An 18,261-nucleotide genomic window follows, 5' to 3' on the forward strand; every position below is an offset into this window, starting at 1 on the left:
TAGCATACACTGAATAACTGGCATCTGCTCGGCCCAGTGCCTGGCACGGGGGAGGCATTCAACAACAGTACACGGAATGACTCACAGAAACCAAGAGGGACAGTTTCAAGGAACGATTTAAATCATCTTCCATATTTAAAACATATCTATATTGACGCGGCAGCTGTTGGTAGCTGAGTTATTAAAACAAAAACTAGAGGGATAAGTTGTCTAGTGAAAATGGTGAGGCAGAAACAATGTTATGTGTTCCTCAACCTACCTGTTTATCCTCGGGCACATGGAAGTTAAAAACGTTTTTAGACTCCGTTGCAGTAAAAATGGGAGGCAGAGGCCGGGCACAGTGGCTTGCGCCTGTAATCCCAGCACCATGGGAGCATGAGGCAGGTGGATCACTTGAGGTCAGAAGTTTGAGACCAGCCTGGCTAACATGGTGAAACCCTGTCTCTACTCAAAATACAAAAATTAGCCAGGCGTGGTGGCGCACGTCTGTAATCCCAGCTACATGGGAGGCTGAGGCAGAAGAATCACTTGAACCCGGGAGGTGGAGGTTGCAGTGAATGGAGATCGTGCCACTGCATTCCAGCCTGGGCGACAGAGCCAGACTCCATCTCAAAAAAAAAAAAAAAAAACCACCCGGCAGGCAGTCAGTAACAAGGGGACCAAGTGTAGCCAGTTGAACAACTGAGCCAAGGGGCCATCGGCCATTTCTGTGCCTGATAGCTTAAAACCCCCTTCACGGTCCTCTGGGCTCCATCTTCCGCTTGCCACCTAAGTGTCCTCAGAGCAAAGAAGCCTACAGAGTAGACTCGAGTCCCTCCCCTACCCACCAGGGGCTGTGAGAGGAGCAAGAAATAGACCATCCCTGTGTTACACCCCTAAGATTTGATGGCTGTCTGTTACAGCAGTCAGCCTACCTTGGCTCACCGAATATGGCAAAAATACAGTCATAGAGAAGATACGATACTCTTCAAACTCTACAGCAGAGGCTTGGCAAAAGAAAGAAAACCCAGGATTCTCATCGTCATAAAGATGCTTCAAGAGTGTATGACACATTGAGAAAAAATATGGCTGGAGATGGACCAAGTCATGGATATCAATCTCTGTCAATCTCTTATACAGGTGGAAGATCTGTTACCTGAAATGCTTGGGACGAGAAGTGTTTCTGATTTCAGATTTTGGATTTTGAGAATATCTGCATTATACCAATTGAGTAACCCTAAATCTGAAAATATGAAATCTAAAATGGTCAAGAATCTGAAACTTTTTTTTAGTGCCAACATGATGTTCAATGGAAATGTTCTTTGGGGTTCTTTGGGGCAGATTTTCAGATGAGGGATGCTCGACGAGTATAACGCAAAGATTCCAAAATCCAAAAAAATTGGAAAAAACCTGAAAGCTGAAATATGCCTAGCCCAAAGCATTTCGGATAAGGGATACTCAAGCTGTGTAAGTAAAACTTGGAAAAACCCTCAGATTTGCACAGAGCTCTACAATGGTGGCTCTCAACCCTGGCTGCACATTTGAATCACCTAATAGGTCCCTCGTCCAAACCTGTGGGTGTAGAACTCTGTCATCTGTATTTAAAAAAAAAAAAAATTTGGCTGGGGGCAGTAGCTCACATCTGTAATCCTACCACTTTGGGAGGCCAAGACAGGGAGATCACTTGAGGTCAGGAGTTCGAGGCCAGCCTGGTGAACATGGTGAAACCCCATCTCTACTAAAAATACAAAAATTAGCCAGGCATGGTAGCGGGTGCCTGTAGTTCCAGCTGCTCAGGAGGCTGAGGCAGGAGAATCGCTTGAATCCGGGAGGCGGAGGTTGCAGTGAGCAGAGATTGCACCACTGCACTCTAGCCTGGGTGACAGAGCGAGACCCTGTTTTTTTTTTTGTTTTTGTTTGTTTGTTTGTTTTTTGAATGATTCTACTACGAAGCCAGGTTGAAGAACTGCTACTCTGGAAAGCAGCCTCGCATAATTCAGATAGGACTCTACCAGGAGGTAAGCGGTGTCTACTCATATATATATTGGGCTGTGGAAGTGTTTTATAAACAACAGGGCAAAGAAGAAATATAATTAAATAACTCACAAACTGCTAAAACCCAGAAATATGCCAGATGTCCTGAGATACTAATGTCAAGGTCACAGACTCTGCAGGTAGTACACTTCTGTCTAACCCGTCTCCTCCTCCTCCTGCCTGTAGTTCCACTTGGTCCTTATTAGCCCAAGGCAATTACAGTTCTATGCCTTGTGCCAGCAGGCCGGCCAACACAAACACAGGCTTTGGCAAAAACGTGTTCATTCAGATTAATCAAAAGGAGCTTATATTGTTTTGTTTTGTTTTGCTTTTTTTAAAAAAAAAAACAACAAAACTTTCTAACTATAATAATGAAAATGCCAAAACAAACCCAAAGCACTGATGTGGGGCCATAGGCAGTATTAAAAATTGTGAGAATTTTTTGTAGGCACAATGGAAAGTCACAAGACAGTTCCTAAGCAGGAGAGTGTCATGATCAGATTTAAGCTTCTAAAGAATCGGTTTTTTTTTTTTTTTTTTTTGAGGCTTTTTTGTGTGTGTGTGAGTTTCGCCCTGTCTCCCAGGCTGGAGTGCAGTGGCGCAATCCTGGCTCACTGCAACCTCCACCTCCCCGGGTTCAAGTGATTCTCCTGCCTCAGCCTCCCGAGTAGCTGGGATTACAGGCGCCTGCCACTATGCCCAGCTAATTTTTGCAATTTTTAGTAGAGACGGAGCTTCACCATGTTAGCCAGGCTCCTGACCTCAGGTGATCCACCCGCCTCGGCCCCCCAAAGTGCTGGGATTACAGGCATGAGCCACCAGGCCCCAAAGAATCATTCTGACTATTGTGTGGAGAATGGACAGAAAGGAAGCAAGAGAAGAATCTGGGAGACCAAAAGGGTGATGCAGGAAGGGCCATGGGGGCAGCAGAGATGAAGTGAGAGGCCCAAGGAAGACTGGAGGGAAAGTGACAGGATTGTTGAGGGGCCTGGCCAAGGGGTGGGCAGCAAGTGACAGGGAGGCATCAGGGATGACTCCTGGGGCCCCTGAGAGTTTGCTGGCATGATGATCCAGGAATTGGTACCACCAGGTTTGTGCATTTGTCAAAACTCATCAAACTGGATACTTACGACCGGCATACTTTACCGTGTGTAAGTTTACCTTAATTTGGTGGCGGGGGGGAAGAATCACTTCCAGATCTCAGGCTTGGGACAGGGTAGGATGGAGAGGCTACTGGCTGAGAATGGGAAGCACAAGAGGAGGCACAAGTTTCTGGGAGAAAATGATGCTGACTTTAGAATATGCCACCCCTGAGACATCTCAGTGATGACATCTAAGGGGCACTAGGACTTAAGTCTGGGACTCAAATAAGAAGTTGAGGGTGTAAAAACTTGGAGAGTCCTGCAGACTCAGAGAAGAAAACGCAGGTGGGTGAGAAGACAGGAGGTGAAAAATGACTGAGGAGCTGAGGAGGGGCCATGGAGAGCTAGGAAGAAATATAGGATGGGGTGCCATGGTAGGGGGCGTGGGGGCAGCTTGCTGAGATGAAGGAGTAGTTGAATGAGGGTGTGGAACCAAATGAGCATCTTTTGTATTTTTTTCCAAGATGGAACATACTAAAAGTTTTTGAATAATGTCAACAATCCAGTAGAGAGACAGGTCAAAGAATCCAGGGCAAGGAGGCTCAGAGATGCAGCAATGTTCTCGGACAAGCAGAGAGGAAGGATCCATGACACACCTGAAGGAAAAGGAATCTGATACGAGCAGGGCCTTTGGTGCACAAGACACGCTAGCCTCCCAGCAGCACACATCAAGGCTGGCAGTTTTCTAGATCCAGCCCATGTGTCAGCAAACAATGGTCCTCAACTCTCACCTGCTGTCTGTTTTTATAAATAAAGTTTTATTGGAACACAGTGCAGGCTGTGCATTGCGTACTATCTGAGTGCTTTCACGCTACAAGCGGAGAGTTGATTAGTTGCAACAGAGGTGCTTTCGCCCACAAAGCCTAAAATATACACTCTTTGGCTCTTTACACAAAACTTTTTGCTGGCACCTATAACACTACTTACAAATCAATTCCCTTGATCCACATGATTTTCTCAAAATATAAATCAGATCACTCCTTCAATTGTTAGATGAACTTGGGAAACTTCTCTACTGCCTAAAGGATTAAGTCCAAAAGTCTTAGTAAGCCAAACAAAGCCCTTATGTTTGGAAGCTGTACCAGAAAGTAGGATTCTGTTCTGGAAATACAGACTTCACTCATGCCTGTAATCCTAGCACTTTGGGAGGCTGAGGCAGGCAGATCACTTGAGGTCAGGAGTTGGAGACCAGCCTGACCAACATGGTGAAACCTCATATCGTAAAAATACAATTAAAAAGTTAGCCAGCCATGATGATGCACGCCTGTAACCCCAGCTACTTGGGAGGCTGAAGCAGGAGAATTGCTTGAACTTGGGAGGAGGAGCCAAGACTGTGCCACCGCACTCCAACCTGGGCAACAGAGCAAGACTCCGTCTCAAAAAAACAAACAAAAAACAGAAATACAGACGTCACAGGCAGAGAGACTGAAGTTCAAATCCTATATTTGTTGCTAATAGCTAAAGTTTCTTCAGCAAGCCAACCAAACAGTTCTGGGCCTCAGCTTCCCTACAGAAAATGCCTCTTGGGCCCCTCTGAGGAATACACAAGAATAAGTCTTCTCGACGAATTTCAGTTCCTTTTTCTTTGTGTTTCCCACTCCACCTCTTTCATCTGCTATATTACAAGAGCACGCCCCCATGCCTTATTCTGCTTGGTGCCTTTCTAATCCAGGATGCAAGTTTTGTTCAGCATTCCAACACTATCACCTCTAAATGTATTTCTAGAAATAGAAAAAGACCAAACACTCAATTCTCAATCCAGGACATGGTTAAGTAGAAATCACTCAAGTTTTGAAAAACCAAAACACACAAAGCAAGCAAAGATCCTGAACCAACAGTCATTCCGTATATTCATCCTTTGATTGGCAGCTGTTGAATGCTGGTCCTCTCCCAGACACTGTCCTGGGTACCAGGCTGCAAAGATGAATTAGCCACAGGCCTTGTCTGTATTATACACCTTAAGAAGTCATACATACTGCAAAGACCACATGATATGGTTTAGCTATGTCCCCACCCAGATCTCATCTTGAATTGTACTCCCATGATTCCCACATGTTGTGGGAGGGACCTGGTGGGAGACGACTGAATCATGGGGGTGGTTTCCCCCACGCTGTTCTCATGGTAGTGAGTGGGTCTCATGAGATCTAATGGTTTTATCAGGGGTTTCTGCCTTTGCATCTTCTTCACTCTCTCTTTGCCTGCTTCCATCCATGTAAGACGTGACTTGCTTCTCCTTGCCTTCCACCATGATTGTGAGGCTTCCCCAGCCACATGGACCTGTAAGTCCAATTAAACCTCTTTCTTTTGTAAATTGCCCAGTCTTGAGCATATCTTTATCAACAGTGTGAAAACGGACTAATACACCATAATAAACTAAACCCTGTCTGGCCTATATGGTGTATGAAAAACAAGAGTCAATGTCACATGTACTAGAGATCAATCAAAGTCAAACACTGATCTTATGAGATGGAAAATTCAAGTAAGTTTTAAATTTATATATATATATATATATACACACACACACATATTCAAAACTGTAATAGCATGAGCATTCATTTAAATGTACACAAAAATGGCAAAATTAAAACTAGACCTCAAGAGAGGCAACAACCTTGAAAATGAGATCAAAGAAAGAGGCTTGGACTAGAAGCCTAGGGACCTGGCATTGCCACCAAGTAGCAGAGGAGCCTATCCAATCGATGTTCACTTATAAAGCAAGAGAAAAATTGATCTATGAAGTCCTATATAATTCAAACAGGCTTATTTTCTCAAGCATGAGAATGTTTTTAAAGTAGTAAAACACATTTTAGCCAGCAGGTGGCAGATCATGTCCAAGGAAATCTAAACAGGGCTCCTATGTCCAGCAACTCTTATTTCTATATTCCATTTTCTCTTAATTCCCACAGCTTCAACTCCCACTTTAAAAAACTGCTGAAGAGAGCTATTAAAACTAAAACACATTTTAATGAGAAATCTATTCTTAAAGTCTCTGTTTCCTGAATTAATTTAGATAAATACAGTTACTCTGTTCACATCAGCATTGCATAATTGGAGCTTTCTGTTTGGGATCCACCCCCCTCTCCCCCTTATTTTTAAATACCATGAAAATGCCAACCTCCTTCCGTTTTAATACACACACATACACACACACACATATATATATGCACAATGATCTCATTTGATGTTTCGCTTTTTTCTTTAGCAGCTCTGTCTAGCAAGTGATATATTAGTCATGCTCTTTTTTTCCACTGAATGTAATAAATACAAGCAATTATCAACGGCAATTATTTAAGGATCTAAGTGTGGACACCAACTTGATCTTTTAAAATAGATTGTTCTCTTCCCTTCTGTTAATCTTCTTAAATTATATTCTGTATGCTGAAATAATGATCTTTAAATTCTAACTCCAGAACTTTTATGAAGTCATTTAGAAGAGCCCACAAATAGTGGTTCTAGTCACAGATTAAATTGTTTTATTGGGTATGTGAATCTTAAAAGCTGTTTCTATATTAAGCAGCTGCTTCATTTCGATTAACTGCAAGCCGTAATGATCCCTATCTGTTTAACCAAATACATTGACAGTCCCTCTATCCAAGTTGTTTCTATGGCCCAACACATTATTAGTCCTGTTAGAATTCAGGTAACGAGAAGACAGTACATCTGCCCGTATGCTCCCCTCCTGTTAGATACACACATACACACACACACACACACACACAGAAAGAGAGAGAGAGAGGGAGAGGAAGAGAGAGAGAGACAGACAGAGACAGAGAGAATTCAGCTGTTCATACACATGTAATCCCATTCGTTAAAAAAAAAAAAAAAAAAAAGGAACTACAAAAAAGATAAGGGGTAAAAACTGCCAGTGAGAAGAACACACCCCCTGCAACTGGCTTTCCGTGTGTGGCACCTGCAGATATCATCATAGAGCAACCACATCAAAGAGCTGTCAAGGGTTTCAGTGTGCTGATGCCTGGCAAGCTCTTGGCACAGAGTCCAACACACAGAAAACCCTTCAGAAACCATGAGCCATTATTTCTCATCCATCCTCAATCAGCTCTCACATGGGATACTGAGAACACTCTCCATCCATTTCCCTGCCCCAGGGTTTCAGAGCGGCCTCCTCTGGCACCTCTGTCCTCCCCCAACCCCAGTCTCTCCCCACAGGAGCAGGGGGGCTGCTCTAAGTGCTCTGGGGTGAAAGGAGAAAGGCAGCACCTGCCTGCTTTTCTCTACCATCTGGGAATCAGTTTCCCACAGGCATCATGGCCATCAGTTACCTGGCTATACCCATGACCAGGTGGGTCTGTCTGTGTGATTCAGGACTGCAATGCTTACAGGCCCACTTGGCTGGGAGTCTTAGGCTGACATATGGCATTCCATATGTCTCCTGTGGTCTTACTTCCACTGAATCGGAAATCTAGAGAGAGGGGTCTTTTTAGTGTCCCCCCCCACCGACATCCCCCGCCAAAGCCAAACCACCCTTTCCTTTCCCTTTCCCATTTCTCTTGAAATAACATAACTATTCTGAGGAAATAATATAATTATTCTGAGGACAAGAGCCAAGTTGCCACAAGTTGGGACTAGAAAGCCATCTGAAGCAGATGTCGGAATCTTCTTTCACACTGGCAGCTTTACAAGACTGTGGCTCCTCAGTAACAACTATGCCCCATGAGTGAACTCCTGGAAGGAGAAATGAATGAAGAAATGCTTGGTGCCTCCATGGAAACCTCATTAGAAGAGACTGACATTCATCACGTCTGCTTTGAGTATCACCCAGGGGTGAGATGATCATCACTAGAGCACAGTTCCAATAGAAATAATTAACAAGATCCAACAGGATGTCAACAGCATACACGCGATGAGGTCAATTTGAATGTTAATAATAAAAATTAAGAAATTTTGTTTATTTATTTATTGAGAAGAAGTCTCACTCTGTCACCCAGGCTGGAGTGCAGTGGTGTGATCTCGGCTCACTGCAACCTCCACCTCCGGGTTAAAGTGATCCTCCCATCACAGCCTCCCAAGTAGCTGGGACTACAGGCATGCGCCACCATGCCTGGCTGATTTTGTATTTTTAGTAGAAATGGGGTTTCATCATGTTGGCCAGGCTGGTCTCCAACTCCTGAACTCAAGTGAACCACCCTCCTCGGCCTCCTAAAGTGCTGGGATTACAAGTGTGAGCCATTGTGCTCGGCCAATAAATATTTATTTTAAAAATATTCGCCGGGTGCGGTGGCTCACGCCTGTAATCCCAGCACTTTGGGATGCTGAGGCAGGCGGATCACCTGAGGTTGGGAGTTTTAAGACCAGCCTGACCAACATGGAGAAACTCCGTCTCTACTAAAAATGCAAAACTAGCTGGGGTGGTGGCGCATGCCTGTAATCCCAGCTACTCAGGAGGCTGAGGCAGGAGAATCCCTTGAACCCAGGAGGTGGAGGATGCGGTGATCTGAGATCGCACCATTGCACTCCAGCCCGGGCAACAAGAGCAAAACTCCATCTCAAAAAAAAAAAAAAAAAAAAAAAAAAAAAAAAAAAAAATTCTACTACTTTTTTAGACAGTTCCTAGTAATAAAGGAACTGATATTCGGCTCCTAATAGTTTCTTTGTAAAAGCGAGTACGACTCAGCTAAAATAGACATGCGAAGTGCCTTCTCGCCCAGTAAAAAAAAATGTTGAAATAAATATGTCCTTAACATACACACAGTAAGCCTCTCTTCTGTGGCTAATTCAAAAGTAAACTTTAAGAGCACCCTATTATTAAAAATTCCTAAATTTGGGAGATTCTATCTAGAGTTATTTTATTGCAGTAGAGAAAAAAGAAACGTTGTTCACACATGCAAGCCTTGTGAGTAGCACTGTAGGCTATATAAAACATTTAAATTTGAAAGAACTATGCAAGATTTCCTTAAACAGACAGGACCATGCCTCATCATTGAAATAAATCAAAGAATAATTAAGGCAAATAAATGTTTTTTTTGTTTTTTTTTTTTTTTTAAAAAGGGACAGAATGGAATAATTATTCTGAGGACAAGAGCCAAGCAACATGGTCCATCTGCTTTGCTAAGTAAGCTCCTTCTGAAAGCTGAAGTTATCATGCCATTCAAAACAGAAAACTCTGTCGGAGAAAGGCGGTTGTAAAAGCTTTCTCTGGTTAATGCCCTAAGGAGGCTGGGGTTGGGGGTGCGCGGAGGGACTCCTGGGCCATGGGAAAGCCCGACTGGCTGTGAGCCCCGTTACCTGATGAGGATGCACTGGTTGTCGTGGCGCTTCCACAGGCAGCGGTAGCACTCGTTGGCAATGGCGAAGATGTGCGGGGGCAGCTCGCCCAGGTGGCGCCGGCTGTACTGCTCCATGGTGGCAGGTTCATACAGCCCGGCGATGGGCTGGTAGGGGTTCACGGAGGCCAGGATGGAGCCGATGTAGGTCTGCAAGCACAGGGTGAGACAAGGATGCGTCACTTCTAACCCAGGCCACTGGATGAGCTCCAACAAAACCCACTGAGTGTGTACCGAGGGAAAGACGGCTTCTGTCTCCCGGGTGCACACTGTCCCTGCACTTTCTGGGTACTAAATCTGATATTCTGGACAAATGAATGAAGCCATTTCAAAGGAGGATGGCAGTGAAAGGTAAACAAGAGAAGGAAGACGGTGAGGTGGCCTAGGCCCAGATCCCTGCTCCCCGCTGACCTCACCAATCTTAATCCCTTCCCATGGGCAAAGGACTGGCCAGGTCCAGTCTCGTGTCTCATCAAATGGCTACATTTGATGTAGCCATAAGACAGCACGGTTAAAAAGTGACGGGACAGAAGGGAGAAGAGAGGTAGCCAGGGGTTGGGGGAGAAGGAAATTTATAGTTTAATGGGTGCAGAGTTTCTGTTTAGTGTGATGGGAAAGTTCTGGAAGTGGGCCGGGCCTGGTGGCTCATGCCTGTAATCCCAGCACTTCGAGAGGCTGAGGCGGGCGGATCACCTGAGGTCAGGAGTTCAAGGCCAGCCTGGCCAACATGATGAAACCCCGTCTCTACTAAAAATACAAAAATTAGCCAGGCATGGTGGCACACACCTGTAATCCCAGCTACTCGGGAGGCTGAGGCAGGAGAATCTCTTGAACCTGGGAGGCGGAGGTTGCAGTGAGCTGAGATTACGCCACTGCACTCCAACCTGGGCGACAGAGCAAGACTCTGTCAAAAAAAGAAGAGAGAGAGACAGCGAGAGAGAGAAAGAGAGCGAGCATGCGAGAGAGAGAGAAAGAGAGAGAGAGAGAGAAAGAAAAAAGAAAGAAAGAAAGAAAGAAAGAAAGAAAGAAAGAAAGAAAGAAAGAAAGAAAGAAAGAAAGAAAGAAAGAAAAGAAAGAAAGAAAGAAAGAAAGAAAATAAATAGAGGCTACAGAGTTACCAAAGCTTAATGCCTTAGGCCTCTCCATGTGGACGTAACTATTCACTTGCACTTTTACAAGAAATACTAACTCTGTTTGGTTACCTGGTTTCCAGGCTCAGACACAACTAGGGAAGTAAGTCAGACAGGGGTGGGAGCAGAGAGTCCTGCGACCACCAGCAACCACCAGCCACCAACCAACTTTTACAAAGCTCGTGCAGTGTGTCTAGGGCTTTATGGGCTGTTACGGGCTGATTCATGCCTTCTCCCCAAATTCACATGCTGAAGCCCTAATCCCCAGTACTTAAGAATGTTACTATGCTTGGAGATAGGGGCTTTAAATAAGTGACTAACTTAAAATGAGGCCATTAGGGTGGGCCCTAATCCAATCTGACTGGTGTCTTTGTTAGAAGAGGAAATTTGAACACACAAAAAGACACCAGGGAAGCATACACCCAGGGGGGTTGGCGGAGGGTAACAAAAAACAACAAGGAAAACTAGACAGAAAGTCCAAACATCCTGAGAGCATCTATACCATATTATAGCAATTTGTAATGTTTTATATTCATAGTATCTGCCAGGAACATGAAGCAAAGTATTGTTATGTTCAGTATAGCTTTTCAAATGTACATAAGTCCATACAGGTTGAGTATCGCTAATCCGAAAACCAAAATCTGAAATGCTCTAAAATCTGAAGCTTTTTGAGCACCAACAGGATGCTCAAAGGAAATGTTCATGGGGGCATTTCAGATTTCCTTTTTTTTTTTTTTTTTTTTTTTTTGAGACGGAGTCTCGATCTGTCACCTAGGCTGGAGTGCAGTGGCGTGATCTCGGCTCACTGCAAGCTCCGCCTCCCGGCTGACGCCATTCTCCTGCCTCAGCCTCCCGAGTAGCTGGAACTACAGGCGCCCACCACCACGACCGGCTAATTTTTTGTATTTTTAGTAGAGATGGGGTTTCACCGTGGTCTCAATCTCCTGACCTGGTGATCCCCTTGCCTCGGCCTCCCAAGTACTGGGATTACAGGCATGAGCCACCGCTCCTGGCCTCAGATTTCAGATTTTCTGATGACGGATGCCCAACTGGTAAGTATAATGCAAATATTTCTAAATCAGAGAAAATATCAGAAATCCAAAACACTTCAGGCCCCAAGCATTTTGGATAAGGGTTACTCAACCTGGAATGCGTTTTGGAAATAATACGAAGCAAAAGATTAAAAAAATAAAAAAAGGTTAAAAACATAAAAGATATTACCATATGACCCAGCAATTCCACTCCTAGATACAGATCAAAAAGAAGTGAAAGCAAATACTCAAACACTTGTACACACATGTTCACAGAAGCACCATTCACAACAGCCAAAAGGTGGAAACAATGCCAAGGGCCCATCATCAGATGAATGGATGTGGCATACCCACACCATGTAATATTACTCAGCCACAAAAAGGAATAAAGTGCTGATCCATGCTACAATGTGATTGAGCCTTGAAGACATATTAAGCCAGACACAAAAGTTCACATATCCAGAATAGGTTAAATCCATAGAAACAGAAAGATTGGTGGTTGCTAAGAGCAGACAGTGGCAGGAAAGGGGAGTGACTGTTTCACTGGTACAGGGTTTCCACCTGAGGTGATAAAAATATTGTAGAACTAAGATACAGGTTGCATGGTTTGAATGTTTGTCCCCTCCTAAACTTGTGTTGAAATTTAATTACCATTGTAACAGTATTAGTAAGGTGATTACAAAGGTGAATAAGAGGTGATTAGGTCATGGGGCTCTACTCTCATAACGGATTAATGCCATTATTGCGGGAGTGAGTTAGTTACTGCAGAGTGGGCTCTTAATAAAAGAGTAAGTTTGACATGCATTCTCTCTGTCTCACACTCAAGCTTTCTCGCCATGTGATGCCTTAGGCCATGACACAGCAAGAGGGTCCCACCAGATGCCAGCGCCATGCTCTTCGACTTGCCAGTCTCCAGAACCATAAGCCAAGTAAACTTCTGCTCCTTATAAATTACCCAGTGTGTGGTATCCTGTTTTGGCAGCAGAAAGCATACTGAAACAAAGGTGTTGGTTGCACAGCATTGTGAATGTACTAAATGCCACTGAGTTGTACACTTTAAAATGGTTAATTTTATGTTAAATGAATTTCACCTTAATTAGAAAATAAAGATCTGGTGCTTTTATGAGTAAATGTTCAGGTCCTTGGAAACATCAACTCTCTAGAAAGCTCATTTTGTCCTGTCGGAGCACTACGGGGAAGATTTGGCCAGAAAAAAAAAAGATGGAAGTTGGAAAAAAAAAAGTGTCCTACTCCTTGGGATGCCTCCATCCTCTATCAGTGCCTGGACCACAGACACTCCAGTGCCTCCTTCTACGTAACATTTGCAGAGGTGAGGGGGCAGGCAGACAATACTTGAGGCTGTGAGTGCCTGGCCCCTTCCACTACTTTGTTTAAAATGCCATGTTTGTTTTCTACCTTTTTGATAGTTGTTTACATTACTGTTTTTTTTTCTGCTAAGTATCAAAAATGTTCATTTTTACCGTGAAATACATTCTTTTTTTTTCCCTACTTTGACAGGACTGTCACTCTTTATGCAGCCAGGTAGGTCAGAGGAAGCTGACAAGCAACAGTCAACACTGCCAACAATCAACATGGTGGGCTCAACTGAGCACACGCCAATCCTCTTCCTCAGTTACAAGCAGAGGGTGAAAGCCACAGTCATGGGCATTAAGCTTATTATTAAATTTAATTAATTTGTTATTAGGATATTCACCCATCATTAACACACCTTTTAAAAAATGATATGCCCATATCATTTTGCATGCCCCATTCATGACACGTTTGTATGGTTGCTATAAAATTCTAAGATGAGCCCTTCTGTCTTAAGGCACTGATTTACTCATAAAACCATCATTAAAACTTCTTACACAGCTTTCTTTGAAAGAATGATCATTTCTTTTAAACCATATTCCTCCTTCTGGTTGGGGAACCTCACTAGCCATAGAGCATCCTTTTAAGATACTGCTCATTCTGACAGTGTGGATGACATGGGCTTTGAATGAGGGTCGAAGACAAACTGGCATTAAGCCTGTTAGCAAAGGTGAAGACGCAACATCCAAAATGGTCTCATGCTTGACTTTTTACAGTAATTCACACCACACCTTGTCCAATGAAATAGTTTTTAAATGTTTCAGAATGACAATGTGGTAGCTGTGGCAACTAGAGACAACATACGCAACCCAGAAATCAATGTCCACAGGTCCTCTCCACCAGAATCAGCAGTGCTTTAGAAGAGAAATAACTTTTTTTTTTTTTTGAGACTGAGTCTTGCTCTGTCATCCAGGCTGGAGTACAGTGGTGCGATCTCGGCTCACTGCAATCTCCACCTCCTGTGTTCAAGTGATTCTCCTGTCTCAGCTTCCCAAGTAGCTGAGATAACAGGTGTGTGTCCCTACACCCAGCTAATTTTTGCATTTCTAGTAGAGATGGGATTTCACTATATTTTGGCCAGGCTGGCCTCAAACTCCTGACCTCAGGTGATCCACCCGCCTCAGCCTCCCAAAGTGCTGGGATTACAGGCGTGAACCACTGTGCCTGGCCAAGAAAGGACTCTTAACAGCGGATGCTCCCTGTGGAGGCAGCCCACAGACTCTGCAGAATTATGTGGCATCCTTGCTGATGGTCATGCAGCTCACAAAAGGCATCGGGATACTCTCCTCTGCTAAGCTGAGTCACTGCCACCCCACACTACTGCCACCAATCGATTGCTGAGTCACCATCTTTCAGAAGAAAAGATAATCGGGCATGCTGTGAAACAGAACACTTTACCAGATGGCCTCAAAAAGCACATAGTTCGAGAGCGAAAGATCAAAACCATCCAGTTGGTTTAGTTATAGAAGATGTTAATCATGGCCAATGACCAGCACAGCTCTGGTGGTTGCGCACTTTTCCTACAATAATATTGATCTTTGTATCTGACTCTTACAATAAAATGCATGCTTCATCTGTCAGTCAGCCTAGTGAGTTACCATGAAAAAAATATGGTCCCTCATGGACTACACATTGTCAATAAATTTAAAATCCCGGCCAGCTACAGTGGGTCATGACTATAATCCCAGCACTTTTGGAGGCCAAGGTGGGAGAACTGCCTGAGCCCAGGAGTTCAAGACCAGCCTGGGCAATGTAGGAAGACCCCATCTCTACTTAAAAATATGTTTTTTAAATTCTGCATAAATATTAATAACAGACTTTTGCTGCTTTAGGCCAGAAAGCCTTGATTGTTCCCATCTTGATGGGAAGCTTCTGAAGGGTACAGCACGTGCTTGTGGGTTCTTTACCCAGGTTAGGAACCTGATTTCTTTTTTTTTTTTTTTGAGGATTCTGGGACTCATTCAGGCTCTCTGCCCATAAAAGCGATGCCCACAACAAGTGAGGAAGACACTATCTTCCAGTCTACACTGAAACCACCCCAGACTCCTAAGCTTCCGCTGTTCTCCCATCTGCTTGGCCACACTACACTGGTTCTTTCTCAGCCTTGCCATGCGCCACCCCCGTGGCTATGTTGGAAGGAAGTGCCAAATCTCCTGTGGAATAAAAGGCTTTTCCTCCAAGGGCCACTATGTCAGGGGGTATTGAAAAGTGTTTTCAGGTAAAAGGTCGTTTGAATGCATGGTTAATGTAACAGAAGATACCAAGCCAGGCTTTTATTTTGCTTTTCATTTTACACACCATATATCGCATCAAGTGAAAAAAAAATTCTTTTCCAAAAAGATTTGCATTTCAGTATGTTTAAAACCTTTCACCTTTTAAGGTAAGTAATAAATAAAAGTTATGTGCACCCTAGAAGCTGCCTGCGTCGGATGTGTGACGATCCTTCGTGCCCCATGATCTACTTTATAGCTTTGAACTGGACCAGGAGTTGAACTCCCCAAATTCCTCAAAAAATGTTCAGGACCCTTTCTGCTTGTTGGGTAGAGAAAGAGCACTTAAATATAAACAGCTGCTCCTGATTTTTAAAGATCAATCATGCATTTATTTATTTTTGAGACAGTCTCGCTCTGTTGCCCAGGCTGCCATGCAGTGGCGCAATCTCAGCTCACTGCAGCCTCCGCCTCCTGGGTTCAAGCAATTCTCCTGCCTCAGCCTCCCGAGTAGCTGGGATTACAGGCGCCTGCCACCACACCTGGCTAATTTTTGTATTTTTAGTAGAGACGGATGGGGTTTCACCACATTAGCCAGGCTGCTCTCAAACTCCTGGCTTCATCTGACCCGCTCACATCAGCCTCCCAAAGTGCTGGCATTACAGGCATGAGCCACCATGCCCGGCTAAGATCACACATTTAATGGTACATGGCTACATTCCAACATGACTCTTTGTAAGAATGTAGGTGTTACTGCTGTGGTCCTTCTCGTTTTGTGATTCATATTCTGAATAGAAAAAATTCATACTCTATAAAAATTTCTAAACCTATAGTTTAGACCATATTTAGTACTCTAAACAAGAGAAAACTAACATACATACATTCATAACATGTCCTGCATCTGCTGTTTTCAAGATTTTCCTTAAACCCATATCCTCCAAGCACTTTCTTATTCTTTTTTGCATATTGCCACTAATTCAAGGATGCTTTTTCAAGCTTTTTATACCATGTATAAAAAATATTCAGTAAACAGCAGCCAAAAGGTAGAAGCAACTCATGTGTCCACCAATAAATGAACAGATACAAAAAATGTGGTATATCCATACAACGGAATTCTTCAGCCCTGAAAGGGATGGAAATTCAGACCCTTGCTACAACATGGATGAACCCTTAAGACATTATGCTAAGTGAAATATGACAGTCACAAAAAGATAAACACTGTACGATTCCACTTGTATGAGGTATCCAGAATACTCAAATTGATAGAGAAAGTGGAAATGTACAATTCTACTTATATGAGGATCCAGAATAATCGAACTGACAGAAAGTGGAAGGGTGGTTGCCAGGGGCTGGAGATGGGGGAAATGGGGAGCTGTTGTTTAATGAGTATGGATTCAGTTCTGCAAGAGGGGAAGAGTTCTGGACATTGCTGCAGGGTAACATAAATATACTTAACGCTATCGAACTGTGCATTAACAACGGCTGTGATACATTTTGTTCATGCATTTTACCAAAATTAATTTTTTTTTTTTAGTTTAAGAAAGAAAAAATAGGAGCCAGGTGCAGTGGCTCACGCCTGTAATCCCAACACTCTGGGAGGCTGAGGCGGGTGGATCATGAGGTCAGGAGATCGAGACTATCCTGGCTAACACGGTGAAACCCCGTCTCTACTAAACATACAAAAATTAGCCGGGCGTGGTGGCGGGCACCTGCAGTCCCAGCTACTCGGGAGGCTGAGGCAGGAGAATGGCATGAACCCGGGAGGCGGAGCTTGCAGTGAGCTGAGATCACACCACTGCACTCCAGCCTGGGGGACAGAGCGAGACTCCGTCTCTGGAAAAAAAAAAAAAAAGAAAGAAAGAAAAAGAAAAAAATAATAAGTAACGCTGGGAATTTTGGTGTTGTATAGAATACATTAATCTCTAAGTATAAACAGAGATTAAAAACAAGCACAGACTTGAGAGGAAATAACAAGAAACATTATGCTCCTTAACTTTAAAAAAAGTTTTAGAGGTTGGGTATGGTGGCTCACGCCTGTTATCCCAACACTTTGGGAGGCTGAGATGGGAGGATCACTTGAGCCCAGGAGTTCAAGACCAGCCTGGGCAACACAGTGAGATCCTGTCTCTCGAAAAAAAAAAATTTACCCATGTGTGATAGCACATGCCTGTATTCCCAGCTACTAGGGAGGCTGAGGTGGGAGGATGGCTTGAGCCCAAGAGGTCAAGGCTTCAGTGAGCCGTGATTGCATCACTGCACTCCAGCCTTGGTAACAAAGTGAAACCTTGTCCCTTTAAAAAAATTTTAAAAATAAAATTAAATTTAAAAAAAGGCCAGGCCTGATGGTTCATGCCCATAATCCTAGCAGTTTGGGAGTCCGAGGCAGGAGGATCACTTGAGTCCAGGAGTTAACCAGCCTGGGCACCAATGTCAAAACCCTGTCTCTACAAAAAATACATTAAAAAGTTAGCCGGGTATGATGGTTCACACCTGTGGTCTCAGCTACTCAGGAGGCTGAGGTGGGAGGATCACCTGAGCCCAGGAGGCAGAGGTTGCAGTGAACCAAGATTGCGCCACTGCACTCCAGCCTGACAGAGTGAGACCCTATCTCAAAAGAAAAAAAAAGTTTTAGCATACACACCTTCAAATTTGAACCCAAATTAAATAAAAATGTTCTGGTGACAAGCTATAGACTATTCAGGAAGAGAGAACAAAAGGCATTGAGATTTTCAGGGAGACAGTAATCTCAGAGTTTAAATAATTAATAAATATATTATGTTGTGGCTGGCGGTAAATTCAGCAAATGAACTCCCACAAACCAACAGGGACATCAAACGACCAGATTTAATTGGGACCAAAACTCAATAATCTGAAATCTTTTCCTTAAAAAGCAAAAAAGGAAAGAATACGTAAAATGTGTGTCTGGCTGGTACAAAGAAAGAACCTGATTTCTTTTCTTAAGATTATAGAAAATTTTGCCTCAGTGTATAAAAATTACTTAGTAGACAACAGCCCAATATTAATTACTCATTAATAATTCAAAGGCCTCCCTTAGACTACCTACCTCCATTTAGTACCTATGG

At 43.6% G+C, this 18,261-nt stretch overlaps 1 protein-coding gene across 5 annotated transcripts in view; it reads right to left on the reverse strand.

Moving 5' to 3' along the window:
- Positions 1-18,261, reverse strand: part of MYO10 (myosin X) — a 268,155-nt gene that overhangs the window by 117,847 nt on the left and 132,047 nt on the right. For all 5 annotated transcript variants that reach the window (XM_024246955.3, XM_063724070.1, XM_054555429.1 and 2 more), the window contains exon 4: positions 9,399-9,586. In XM_024246955.3, coding sequence (XP_024102723.2) covers positions 9,399-9,586 — 188 coding nt within the window. The remainder of the gene's footprint in view (positions 1-9,398; positions 9,587-18,261) is intronic.

This window comes from Pongo abelii, chromosome 4 (genome assembly GCF_028885655.2).
Source record: "Pongo abelii isolate AG06213 chromosome 4, NHGRI_mPonAbe1-v2.0_pri, whole genome shotgun sequence".
Lineage (NCBI taxonomy): Eukaryota > Metazoa > Chordata > Mammalia > Primates > Hominidae > Pongo > Pongo abelii.